This window comes from Astyanax mexicanus, chromosome 1 (genome assembly GCF_023375975.1).
Source record: "Astyanax mexicanus isolate ESR-SI-001 chromosome 1, AstMex3_surface, whole genome shotgun sequence".
NCBI classification, from domain to species: domain Eukaryota; kingdom Metazoa; phylum Chordata; class Actinopteri; order Characiformes; family Acestrorhamphidae; genus Astyanax; species Astyanax mexicanus.
Window position 1 is genome coordinate 54,995,014 of NC_064408.1, and position 12,518 is coordinate 55,007,531.

Genomic DNA, 12,518 nt, shown 5'->3' on the forward strand with positions numbered 1-12,518 from the left:
TTAAATGTAGTCAGGTTTGATGGTTTATGAGCATGGACAGCCTGCTTCAAATCACACCACAAATCTTTAATAATATTCAGGTCTGGGGACTGAGATGATCATTACAGAATGTTGTACTTGTTCCTCTGCATGAACGCTTTAGTAGATTTAGAGCAGTGTTTAGGGTCTTTGTCTTGTTAAAGTATCCAGCCCCGGAGCAACTTTAACTTTCTCACTGATTCTTGAACATTGTTCTCGAGAATCTGCTGATATTGACTGGAATCCATGAGACCCTTAACTATAACAATATTCCAGTACCTGCACTGATCACACTGCCCCACAGCATGAAGAACTACCACCAAATTTTACTGTGAAGAGCAAGAGTTTATCTTGGAATTCTGCGTTCTTTTTCTTTCATGCATACCACCCTGCAAATAACTAAATTTTAGTTTCATCAGTCCACAGCACCTTGTTCCAAAATAAAGCTGGCTTGTTTAAACGGTCTTTAGCAAACCTCAAGCGACTCTGTTTGTGGCGTGTGCTCAGAAAAGGCTTCTTCTCTTCTTGTGTAAAGTGCTCTGAATAGCTGAATGATGCACTGTTCTCACCATCCTTCTCCAATGATTATCTGAGGTCTTAACTAGAGCTGTGCCTGTGATCTTCCATTTTCTCTCTATGTTCCTCACAGTGGAAACTGACAGCTGAAATCTCTGAGAGCTTTTTATATCCTTCCTGATGTTTTATATCCTTCCTGATGTTGAACAATCTTTGATTTCACATAATTTGAGAGTTGTGTTTTGAGGCCCATGATGCCACTCTTCAGAGAAAATGCAAAGAGGAGAAAAACTTACAATTGGCCACCCTTTTTTTATAATTGAATTTACCTGTGTGTGTAGGTCAAAGGTCAGTGAGCTTACCAACCTATTTTTGTACTATTACTGCAAAAGTATTTAAACCAATATTGCACACTTTCTGTAAATCCTACAAACAACCAATGATGTAAAAAGGAAAATTATGAAAATTATGTATGTAATGATTTTCTGCATCTCTCAGTTAAGCTGTAAATAATGCATCTCCTGCATTTTTATTTTGCTGTCTATATGTAAAGGAATTTAATTTATTGGACAGGGAATGGGCCAGTGCTAAGGAGTGGCTTTTGTCTCTGCTGGAGAACATGATTGTCAGAGCAGTGGATAACCACTCTAATGAAAGTGGGGGTGAGGTAAGTACACAGAGTTATGATTTGTTCATTGTAGGGGATACAACTATTTTAGAGCCAAATAAAAACAGCTAGTGTGTTAGCAAAACGTGTCCTAGAGGGACAGTGCTGATAAGTAACTATTCCTGCTCAAACACAGATAATTTGGTTCATTTGGATAGGACAGCTAACTGGAAATTGGCAGATTTTGTCTACCTACAGAACAGCACAAACATGAGCTGGTTTCTGTCATAACTGCAGAGGACATTACTAAAGATGTATGTATAAATATAATAGAGCAGTAGTAGCATTCCAAACTAATGTGCTAATTGTGTCTCTCAGAGAAGGGGTACATGCCACAACTCACCACTGTCCACACTGCTGTTTTGTCTCGTGCTTGACCTTGATCTTTTCTAAACAAAGCAACAAGCCAAAATAGATGCAGCCCACACTCCAGCAAGAATATCTACCCACCTGGAGGGAGCAGGGCCAATTGTGCTCCCTCTGAGCGCCGGCAGCTGATGGCAAAGCTGAATGAGCGGGGATTCGAACCTGCGACCTACAATTTTAATGTTTTTTTTTTAGTAACAATACTAAATGAAACTGCCTTATATTCTGCTTGAGTATAAGGACTCAAGAGTGGGCAATTTCTGATGGAAATTTGCAAAATACCTAAACATGTTTTTACTCAGATTTTCATAAAACTTAGCTTTTTTTCACCAGCAGCGCCTTAGTCTGCTGGACCACTCTGAACCCCCAGTAGTGCTTTTCTACTCATAAATTTTAAAATACCTCAGCACTGCTAGTCAATCACATGTGAGCGAAATTTAAACACACGAAGGCAGCCAGTCAAACAAATGGTTTAGCTTAGTTAGCCCTGTAAAATGGCAGTTTGGTAAGAGGTAAACTGAACGCTTTGCTTAATTTAATTTATGCAAAAGTAGAAATGGACTTAAATCTGCTATTTATCTGGCCACCGGCTCTCTCTCTACTTCAATACATGGCTAGGGAAGCCATGTGAGCCTGCTAATGCTACTGATAAATCATAAAACCCTAAAAAGATCCTCATACCCACAGATGTTGCAGCTTGGCCTGTAGACCCTGAAGCCTGGAAAGTTACCAAAGCTGGAGCACCAGCTGCTTTTATAAATTACTAGAATGATGATAAATCTGGTGACTGGGAAAGCCAAGGAAGAGTTGCAGTCTAGCAGACATGCTGGGTGGGATCTATGCCATCAAAATCTACATGTGGCCACAAGATACTCTCACATATTGCTGATCTGTTTGTGTCTTTTTGTCACTACATAACTAAAAACTGTTGTATATGATGGCTACCAGATCATCGCACCAGCAGTTGGGCCTAGGCCTGTTGGAATAATGAATTATTGCAATAAAGGGTTTTAATCTAATTTTAAAAATATTTTTATGGTAATGATACATACATAAATAATTCAATAATTAGTTTACCCCCCCCTGGTTAGATTACTAGGTTCTGGGGTTTGATTACAGATGGATGGTGCTGTGCTGGTTAGATTAGTAGGTTCTGGGGTTTCATAACAGACGGTGCTGTGCTGGTTAAATTAGTAGATTCTGGGGTTTCATAACAGATGGATGGAGCTGTGCTGGTTAGATTAGTAGATTCTGGTGTTTGATAACAGATGGATGGCGCTCTGCTGGTTAGATTAGTAGGTTCTGGGGTTTAATAACAGATGGATGGCACTGTGCTGATTAGATTAGTAGGTTTTGGGGTTTGATAATTGATGCATGGTGCTGTGCTAGTTAGATTAGTAGGTTTGGGGGTTGGATTACAGATGGACGAGCTGTGCTGGTTAGATTAGTAGGTTCTGGGGTTTCAGAACAGATGGAGCAGTGCTGGTTAGATTAGTAGGTTCTGGGGTTTGATAACAGATGGATGGAGCTGTGCTGGTTTGATTAGTAGGTTCTGGGCTTTGATAACAGATGGATGGAGCTGTGCTGGTTAGATTACTAGGTTCTGCGGTTTCATAACAGATGGACGGTGCTGTGCTGGTTAGATTAGTAGGTTTGGGGGTTTGATTACGGATGGACGGAGCTGTGCTGGTTAGATTAGTAGGTTCTAGCAGGAAAACTCTAGAAACAAAGTGCAGCAAGAAAGATTTAATCCCAATAAACACGTATGACAATTAGTAATAGTGAATATAGTGTATATAGAGTCTTTGGCGAAAGCCCCGTCGAAGCCCAGGTCCGCAGCGTCTGGAACCTCGCAGATCCTGCCGTACTTGTACGGCGGGGGCGGAGCCTATCCCCAAAAATATAAAAGATATAATTACCCACAGGAGGATCCTTTACCTGGTTCACGTATTCTGGAAGGAAAACAGTTATAAACAAGCTTGAATAAGGTGTTCAAGATTGGAGTGTTATTTGCTGAGTACGTGTGCATTACAGTAGTTGCGCTCATGTTTTGGTAGCATACATTTATTAGGTTCGTTGTATACAAAGTACTTGTATACACTGCTTGAGGCTATTTTAGAAGCGTATGATAAGCGTAACGTTGACGTGATCAGCATGAGAAAACACTGCGGACTAACAATACATTAAGCCTTTGAGGGGCACAACTTTTGGACGCCGTCGTAGCAAAACGCGGACTACGAGTCCAAAGGGAATAAGAGCGGGCACGGCCCGCTGTGCAGCAAAACGCGGACTACGAGTCCAAAGGCTATAAGGGCGGGCACGGCCCGCTGTGCAGCAAAACGCGGACTAGGAGTCTAATGAGCATAGGAACGGGCACGGCCCGTGTTGATATCTAGGAGCATAAGGAGTAGGATATTTGAGCGAGCGCGAGCTGTCGTGGCAGTACGTTATAACAGTATATTCATTTGACGTCTGTATAAAAATCTTACAACCGCCTCCAGTTGTTTGCAATTAAATAGATATATTAAATAGATATATAAATAAATAGATATATATGTACATAAATTACTTACTCAGACATCAGGTATCCCGAACAAGATGGGTGAGGGTATAAGAGCGAGCACGGCTCGCGACTGCAGCAGCGCGGACTACGAGTCCAGTGGGTATTTAGAGCGGGCACTGCCCGCGATCGCAGCAGCGCGGACTACGAGTCCAGTGGTTATTAGAGCGGGCACGACCACGACCACGACCACGACCACGGCCCGAGAATTAAAAGACTTTCCATTATCATTGACTGCTATAACATTTTACTGATGATTGTTATTAGACACCTTGTAAGTCATGATGCGAACAAAGCAAATATAACAGGGGAAGCGAAATTAATGTCAAAACAAATGTCAGGGAGCACCAAATGCAGAACCAAGGACAGACTGTCCTTGGAGAACACCCCCAAAACCAAAGGACCAGGGAAAGTAACATCAGCACAAACCATAAGACATAAAGCAACGACAAACCGGATCGGATACATTGAGGCACGTAATTTGCACAGCAGTACGTCAAAGCAACCCGTGATCGGTAAATGCGCAAAACTTCGGCCACTAAAAAAGTTCTAAGGCAATAGCAACCGCCGCCCACGGCGTTGATTGTTAAAACACGGCATCGTAAAAGTAGAAATTCTGTAAGAAAGGTACATGCCAATCATGAAACAAAACATAGCACAGGCAACACAAAATTAACCCAATAAAAGGCAGCAAATCACCAGAATTAGACCAGGTACGGAGTCAGTGCAGTCCACGAATCACGTAATCGAAAACCTGTGCAGTACCGTACATCCGAGTGTGTCTTATACAAGCAGCATCGGACACGAGTCCAATCAAGCAGCGGAGCGGGCACGGCCTGAGACAATAAACAACGCGAACTGCGAGTACGGTAAAGCATTAGAGCGGGCACGGCCCGAGACAATAAACAACGCGAACTGCGAGTACGGTAAAGCATTAGAGCTGGCACGGCCCGAGATAATAAACCACGCGGACTGCGAGCCAGTAAAGCATTAGAGCGGGCACGGCCCGAGATAACAAACAACGCGGACTGCGAGTACGGTAAAGCATTAGAGCGGGCACAGCCCGAGATTATAAACGATGCGGACTGCGAGTATAGCAAACCATTAAAGCGGGCACGGCCCGAGATAAGAAACCGCGCAGACTGCGAGCCATAAAAGCATTACAGAGCGGGCATGGCCCGAGATTATGAACAACGCGGACTGAGAGTACGGTAAAGCATTAGAGCGGGCACGGCCCGAGATAATAAACGATGCGGACTGCGCGTACAGTAACCAGCAGAGCGGGCACGGCCCGAGATAACAAACACGGACTGCGAGTACAGTAAACCATTAGAGCGGGCGCGGCCCGAGATAATAAACAACGCGGACTGCGAGTACGGTAAAGCATTAGAGCTGGCACGGCCCGAGATAATAAACCACGCGGACTGCGAGCCAGTAAAGCATTAGAGCGGGCACGGCCCGAGATAACAAACAACGCGGGCTGCGAGTACAGCAAAGCATTAGAGTGGGCACGGCCCGAGGTAAACAACACGGAAAGCGAGTCATTAAAGCATTAGAGCGGGCATGGCCCGAGACAATAAGCAGCGCGGAAGCGAGTACAGAAAAGCAATTGAACGGGTACGGTCCGAGATAAGAAGCAGCGCAATAGGCACTTGCGACGAGCAAAACAGCATAACAATGCTTTATAATAAAAAACGTATTACAACCAATTATGAAATTTACAAAATAGCGCCACTTCGACAAAATAACTTAAAACAAATGAAAGACAACACAATCACCCAATACGAAAAAGTATTAAAGCAGCTCCATAACAAAAAAGTGCCACAATACAAATATCAAATACAGTGCTTCGAAATCAATGTGTAAAATACGAAGGTATATAAAATGGAGAAAACGGCACCCATAATAGAGCCGGTTCCAATAGGTGACTTGAAAAGTCGGCTCCTGAGCCGGATCGATCGCGAACGACACATCAATAACATTCAACAGTAAAGCCCAAGACCGATAAACGAACCATAGGAGCGTCGCGAGAATGAGATCACAACGAACGAGGATTAACCAAGTACACTAAGTTTATTTATCATCGATCAAATTAGGTTTTGGTGCTGCATGAACGAAACACTTTGCAAGCAGTGCCTGAAGGGTCAGCTCCACTGAGGCGTGGGCGTGTGTGTGTGGACAGTAGGAAGGGAGCAGGCTATCAGCGCCACATTGCTGGTTCAATAAAAAACCCAAGTTAACTAAGTTAACCCAAGCACTAAACGTAAGCAACACAAGCAGGCGTGCGGAGCGGCAGAAACGTAAAAAACGGAGGGCGGGCGCGGGGCTAAAACTATCGGGTGCCAGCAGGAGCGGGTTTAAAAACAGCCATCCAGCCCAGACTTCTCGAGCGAAGCGTACAAACTCAGCCACAGGCACCGGACAGAGCCGTGGAAAACGCAGAAACACCAAGCAACTATCCGAACACCGCCGAGAAAAGCCTCAGCACTAGACCAGAACGCCACAGAATCGACACTGAGCCGAAACAACCAGCACGATTCAGCACACGGCTGCGAGCCGAGACAAAGCATCGGAGCAGCAAGCATCGGAGCAGCAAGCCTCGAAGGCAAGCGCGACACGGTCACGTGATCCAGCAAAACAGGAACCCAGACCGCCAACAGCAAACACAGCGAGGATCCAACCAAAACGCCAGCGACAGAACAGAGAGCAAGTAACCAACATGGATCCTACGAGCAGGAAATCGAGCCAACTACGAACGAGCAGCCACGCAGACGGGCGAAAACGGCAAACTGAGAGCAAGGTAAAGACAAATGGCAGAAACACCATGAAGCCACGCGGGAACGACCGGCGCCTGAAAACGTATGTCAGCGTCTGCAAGCAGGGGAGAACAGGTATGAGGGAGGTCTTTTAAGGACAGGTGGGAGTTGGTGATTGGCTGAGAAAAGTGGCGTGATTTCGAGTTTCCCGCTAGAACCTACGCAGAGCTTTCAGTTCTGGGGTTTGATTACAAATGGACGGTGCTGTGCTGATTTGATTATTAGGTTTTGGGGTTTGATAACAGATGGATGGCACTGTGCTGATTTGATTAGTAGGTTCTGGGGTTTGATAACAAATGGATGGCACTCTGCTGGTTAGATTAGTGGTTTCTGGGGTTTGATAACAGATGGATGGCACTGTGCTGATTAGATTAGTAGGTTTTGGGGTTTGATAATTGATGCATGGTGCTGTGCTAGTTAGATTAGTAGGTTTGGGGGTTTGATTACGGATGGACGGAGCTGTGCTGGTTAGATTAGTAGGTTCTGGGGTTTGATTACAGATGGACGGTGCTGTGCTGGTTAAATTAGTAGATTCTGGGGTTTCATAACAGATGGATGGAGCTGTGCTGGTTAGATTGGTAGGTTCTGGGGTTTCATAACAGATGAATGGTGCTGTGCTGGTTAGATTAGTAGATTCTGGGGTTTGATAGCAGATGGATGGAGCTGTGATAGTTAGATTTGTAGGTTCTGTGGTTTGATAACAGATGGATGGTGCTGTGCTGGTTAGATTACTAGGTTCTGGGGTTTGATAACAGATGGATGGCGCTGTGATAGTTAGATTTGTAGGTTCTGTGGTTTGATAACAGATGGATGGCACTGTGCTGATTAGATTAGTAGGTTTGGGGGTTGGATTACAGATGGACGAGCTGTGCTGGTTAGATTAGTAGGTTCTGTGGTTTAATAACAGATGGACGGTGCTGTGCTGATTTGATTATTAGGTTTTGGGGTTTCATAACACATGGATGGCGCTATGCTGGTTAAATTAGTAGGTTCTAGGGTTTGATAACAGATGAATGGCGTTGTGATGATTAGATTAGTAGGTTCTATTAGTAGGTTTGATAACAGATGGATGGTGCTGTGCTGGTTAGATTAGTAGGTTCTGGGGTTTGATAACAGATGGACGGTGCTGTGGTGGTTAGATTAGTAGATTCTGAGGTTTCATAAGAGATGGATGGTGCTGTGCTGGTAAGATTAGTAGGTTCTGGGGTTTGATAACAGATGGATGGCGCTCTGCTGGTTAGATTAGTAGGTTCTGCGGTTTGATTACAGATGGATGGTGCTGTGCTGATTTGATTATTAGGTTTTGGGGTTTGATTATAGATGCATGGTGCTGTGCTGGTTAGATTAGTAGGTTCGGGGGGTTGATTACAGATGGACGGAGCTGTGCTGGTTAGATTAGTAGGTTTTGCGGTTTGATTACAGATGGACGGTGCTGTGTTGGTTAGATTAGTAGGTTTTGGGGTTTGATTACAGATGGATTGTGCTGTGCTGCTTAGATAAGTAGGTTCTGGGGTTTGATTACAGATGGATGGCGCTGTGCTGCTTAGATAAGTAGGTTCTGGGGTTTGATAACAGACAGTAGGTGCTGTGCTGTTTAGATAAGTAGGTTCTGGGGTTTGATAACAGATAGAAGGTGCTGTGCTGGTTAGATTAGTAGATTCTGCTGTTTCTTAACAGATGGATGGTGCTGTGCTGGTTAGATTAGTAGGTTCTGGGGTTTCATAACTGATGCATGGTGCTGTGCTGGTTAGATTAGTAGGTTCTGGGGTTTGATTACAGATGGATGGTGCTGTGCTGGTTAGATAAGTAGGTTTTGGGGTTTCATAACACATGGATGGCGCTATGCTGGTGAAATTAGTAGATTCTAGGGTTTGATAACAGATGAATGGCGTTGTGATGATTAGATTAGTAGGTTCTATTAGTAGGTTTGATAACAGATGGATGGTGCTGTGCTGGTTAGATTAGTAGGTTCTGGGGTTTGATAACAGATGGACGGTGCTGTGCTGGTTAGATTAGTAGATTCTGAGGTTTCATAACAGATGGATGGTGCTGTGCTGGTTAGATTAGTAGGTTCTGGGGTTTGATAACAGATGGATGGTGCTGTGCTGATTTGATTATTAGGTTTTGGGGTTTGATTATAGATGCATGGTGCTGTGCTGGTTAGATTAGTAGGTTCGGGGGTAGGGCTGGGCGATATGGAAAAAAATCTTATTACGATATAGTTTTTCATATCAGCCGATATCGATATGTATCACGATATAAATCAAATCACTTTCTGTTACACTTAAAGGTTTCTATTTTTACTCAGAAGTGACAGAATAAGGGAGTTATGGACAAAATCACTAGCAGGCTCAGAGCCTTGTGGACAGACACTAGGATGTTAACATCTTGCCAGGTGGGTACAGCTTTTAAATTAATTTTAAAAAGGGGACAAATATATAAACTAAAAAATATGTAAGACCCTTTACATTATATGTCTGTTTAATTTAAATTGCAATAACACTTTATTTATTTTTATAAAATTATATTTAATCAAAAGATCATTCCCCTCCCTGAATGCAGGCAACTACATAAAGCAAAATACAAGAGTATATCACAGTGTTCATTTTGACAGGTGATTTTGATACAGTCTTAGTCTTTTCACTAAAATGTATAATAGTTTTAGTTACATTTTAGTCTATCGGATATTATTAGTTTTAGTCAGATTTCAGTCTAGTTTAATTTTGGTCATATAAAAAGTATGTATTACATATGTTTTACTGTTTTTCTATTTTCTATTTGTTGTAATTTTAGATAATTTACTGCTTATGTTTTTTTTTAAATAAGAGCCTTTAGTTTTTTTTTCATTTAAATTAAGCTAACATTTAAATATTAAAAAAAAAAAGTGGCCTATAATGGAGGTGGGAGGAATAAAGTCAAGTTTCTGAAATGATCCACTTCTACTGCAGTACAGATTTATACTAACATTACTGGCTTTCAGTAGACTAGACTTACATTACTTAAGTGTATTTAAAACTCCAGTTCAGTAACAGCAATGTTTAGCTCAGTTCAAATACAGCTAGACAGATTATATAATCTTCTGTATTTAGTAAAATATCCAGCATAACAGACTCTCTATCTGTTAAAAACTATAAAACACAAAGACAGAGGAGAATGCTGCCCTCAGGGTTTTCTAACAGAAACAGTGAGAGTTAGGAAAAAAGATGGAAAGTGCTTCCTTTCTGTGTGTTTATATACTAACCCCTCACTCGTGCTGAAGTTAACCTTAATTTACACGAAACGTGGATTAACACGGCTAACGTGCGTTACCCATTAGTTTATTAGAATGTAAAAAGCAGTGAAAGCATCTTAGCTAATGATGACAGATTGCACAGATCCCTTTTACACCTAAACATCGCTAACTTTAAACTGGAGACAAGCTAATCTAACTAGCAGCAAACAGAGCAGCGTTTACCTGCCTTCAGAAATCTGAACAAGCTCACCTCTCTAAATATCTTGGAGACGCATGCCTCATATTTAAAAGGTGAGTTTTCCAGTGTAGCGCCGCTGAATAGTATAAATGAAGTTTATCCAGTAAATGGGAGAGAAGGAGCCGCTATGTGAGGAGTTCAGAGTGGAGGGGCTCGGGGGGTGGGGCGGAGGGGGATGGTGGAGAGGGGAGGGGAGGGGTTGTACTGGGCTGAGCAGCAGTTCAGCGTGCTGCCTGATCTCGTGCTGCGCCTTTTCACAACGCTACTTAAACGGGAAATAGAAAATTTAGTTTATCGAATTTCTCGCCCCGACTTATCGCGATATATAGTTTCCTCGATAACTATCGATATCGTTTTATCGCCCAGCACTATTCGGGGGGTTGATTACAGATGGACGGAGCTGTGCTGGTTAGATTAGTAGGTTTTGGGGTTTGATTACAGATGGACGGTGCTGTGTTGGTTAGATTATTAGGTTTTGGGGTTTGATTACAGATGGATGGCGCTGTGCTGCTTAGATAAGTAGGTTCTGGGGTTTGATAACAGATAGACGGTGCTGTGCTGGTTAGATTAGTAGATTCTGCTGTTTCTTAACAGATGGATGGTGCTGTGCTGGTTAGATTAGTAGGTTCTGGGGTTTCATAACTGATGCATGGTGCTGTGCTGGTTAGATTAATAGGTTCTGGGGTTTGATAACAGATAGACGGTGCTGTGCTTGTTAGATTAGTAGGTTCTGGGGTTTCATAACTGATGCATGGTGCTGTGCTGGTTAGATTAGTAGGTTCTGGGGTTTGATTACAGATGGATGGTGCTGTGCTGGTTAGATAAGTAGGTTCTGGGGTTTGATAACAGATAGACGGTGCTGTGCTTGTTAGATTAGAAGATTCTGCTGTTTCTTAACAGATGGATGGTGCTGTGCTGGTTAGATTAGTAGGTTCTGGGGTTTGATTACAGATGGATGGTGCTGTGCTGGTTAGATAAGTAGGTTCTGGGGTTTGATAACAGATAGACGGTGCTGTGCTGGTTAGATTAGTAGATTATGCTGTTTCTTAACAGATGGATGGTGCTGTGCTGGTTAGATTAGTAGGTTTTGGGGTTTGATTACAGATGGATGGCTCTGTGCTGGTTAGATTAGTAGGTTCTAGGGTTTGATAACAGATTAATGGCACTGTGCTGATTAGATTAGTAGGTTTTGGGCTTTGATAACAGATGGATGGTGCTGTGCTGGTTAGATTAGTAGGTTCTAGGGTTTGATAACAGATGGACGGTGCTGTGCTGGTTAGATTAGTGCATTCTGGGGTTTCATAACAGATGGATGGAGCTGTGCTGGTTAGATTGGTAGGTTCTGGGGTTTCATAACAGATGGATGGAGCTGTGCTGGTTAGATTAGTAGGTTCTGGGGTTTGATTACAGATGGACGGTGCTGTGCTGGTTAAATTAGTAGATTCTGGGGTTTCATAACAGATGGATGGAGCTGTGCTGGTTAGATTGGTAGGTTCTGGGGTTTCATAACAGATGAATGGTGCTGTGCTGGTTAGATTAGTAGGTTCTGGTGTTTGATTACAGATGGATGGAGCTGTGCTGGTTAGATTACAAGGTTCTGTGGTTTGATAACAGATGGATGGTGCTGTGCTGGTTAGATTAGTAGATTCTGGGGTTTGATAGCAGATGGATGGAGCTGTGCTGGTTAGATTACTAGGTTCTGTGGTTTGATAACAGATGGATGGTGCTGTGCTGGTTAGATTAGTAGATTCTGGGGTTTGATAGCAGATGGATGGAGCTGTGCTGGTTAGATTACTAGGTTCTGGGGTTTGATAACAGATGGATGGCGCTGTGATAGTTAGATTTGTAGGTTCTGGGGTTTGATAACAGATGGATGGCACTGTGCTGATTAGATTAGTAGGTTTGGGGGTTGGATTACAGATGGACGAGCTGTGCTGGTTAGATTAGTAGGTTCTGTGGTTTAATAACAGATGGACGGTGCTGTGCTGATTTGATTATTAGGTTTTGGGGTTTCATAACACATGGATGGCGCTATGCTGGTTAAATTAGTAGGTTCTAGGGTTTGATAACAGATGAATGGCGTTGTGATGATTAGATTAGTAGGT

General features: G+C 43.0%; 1 protein-coding gene across 3 annotated transcripts in view; it reads left to right on the forward strand.

Annotated features, from left to right (window-relative positions):
• LOC103046432 (24-hydroxycholesterol 7-alpha-hydroxylase) overlaps window positions 1-12,518 on the forward strand; it is a 59,250-nt gene that overhangs the window by 6,966 nt on the left and 39,766 nt on the right. For all 3 annotated transcript variants that reach the window (XR_007439419.1, XM_049480223.1, XM_049480228.1), the window contains exon 5: window positions 1,108-1,201. Coding sequence is in view for 2 of the 3 variants with exons in the window: in XM_049480223.1 (XP_049336180.1) it covers window positions 1,108-1,201 (94 nt within the window). In the remaining variant the exon portion in view is untranslated. The remainder of the gene's footprint in view (window positions 1-1,107; window positions 1,202-12,518) is intronic.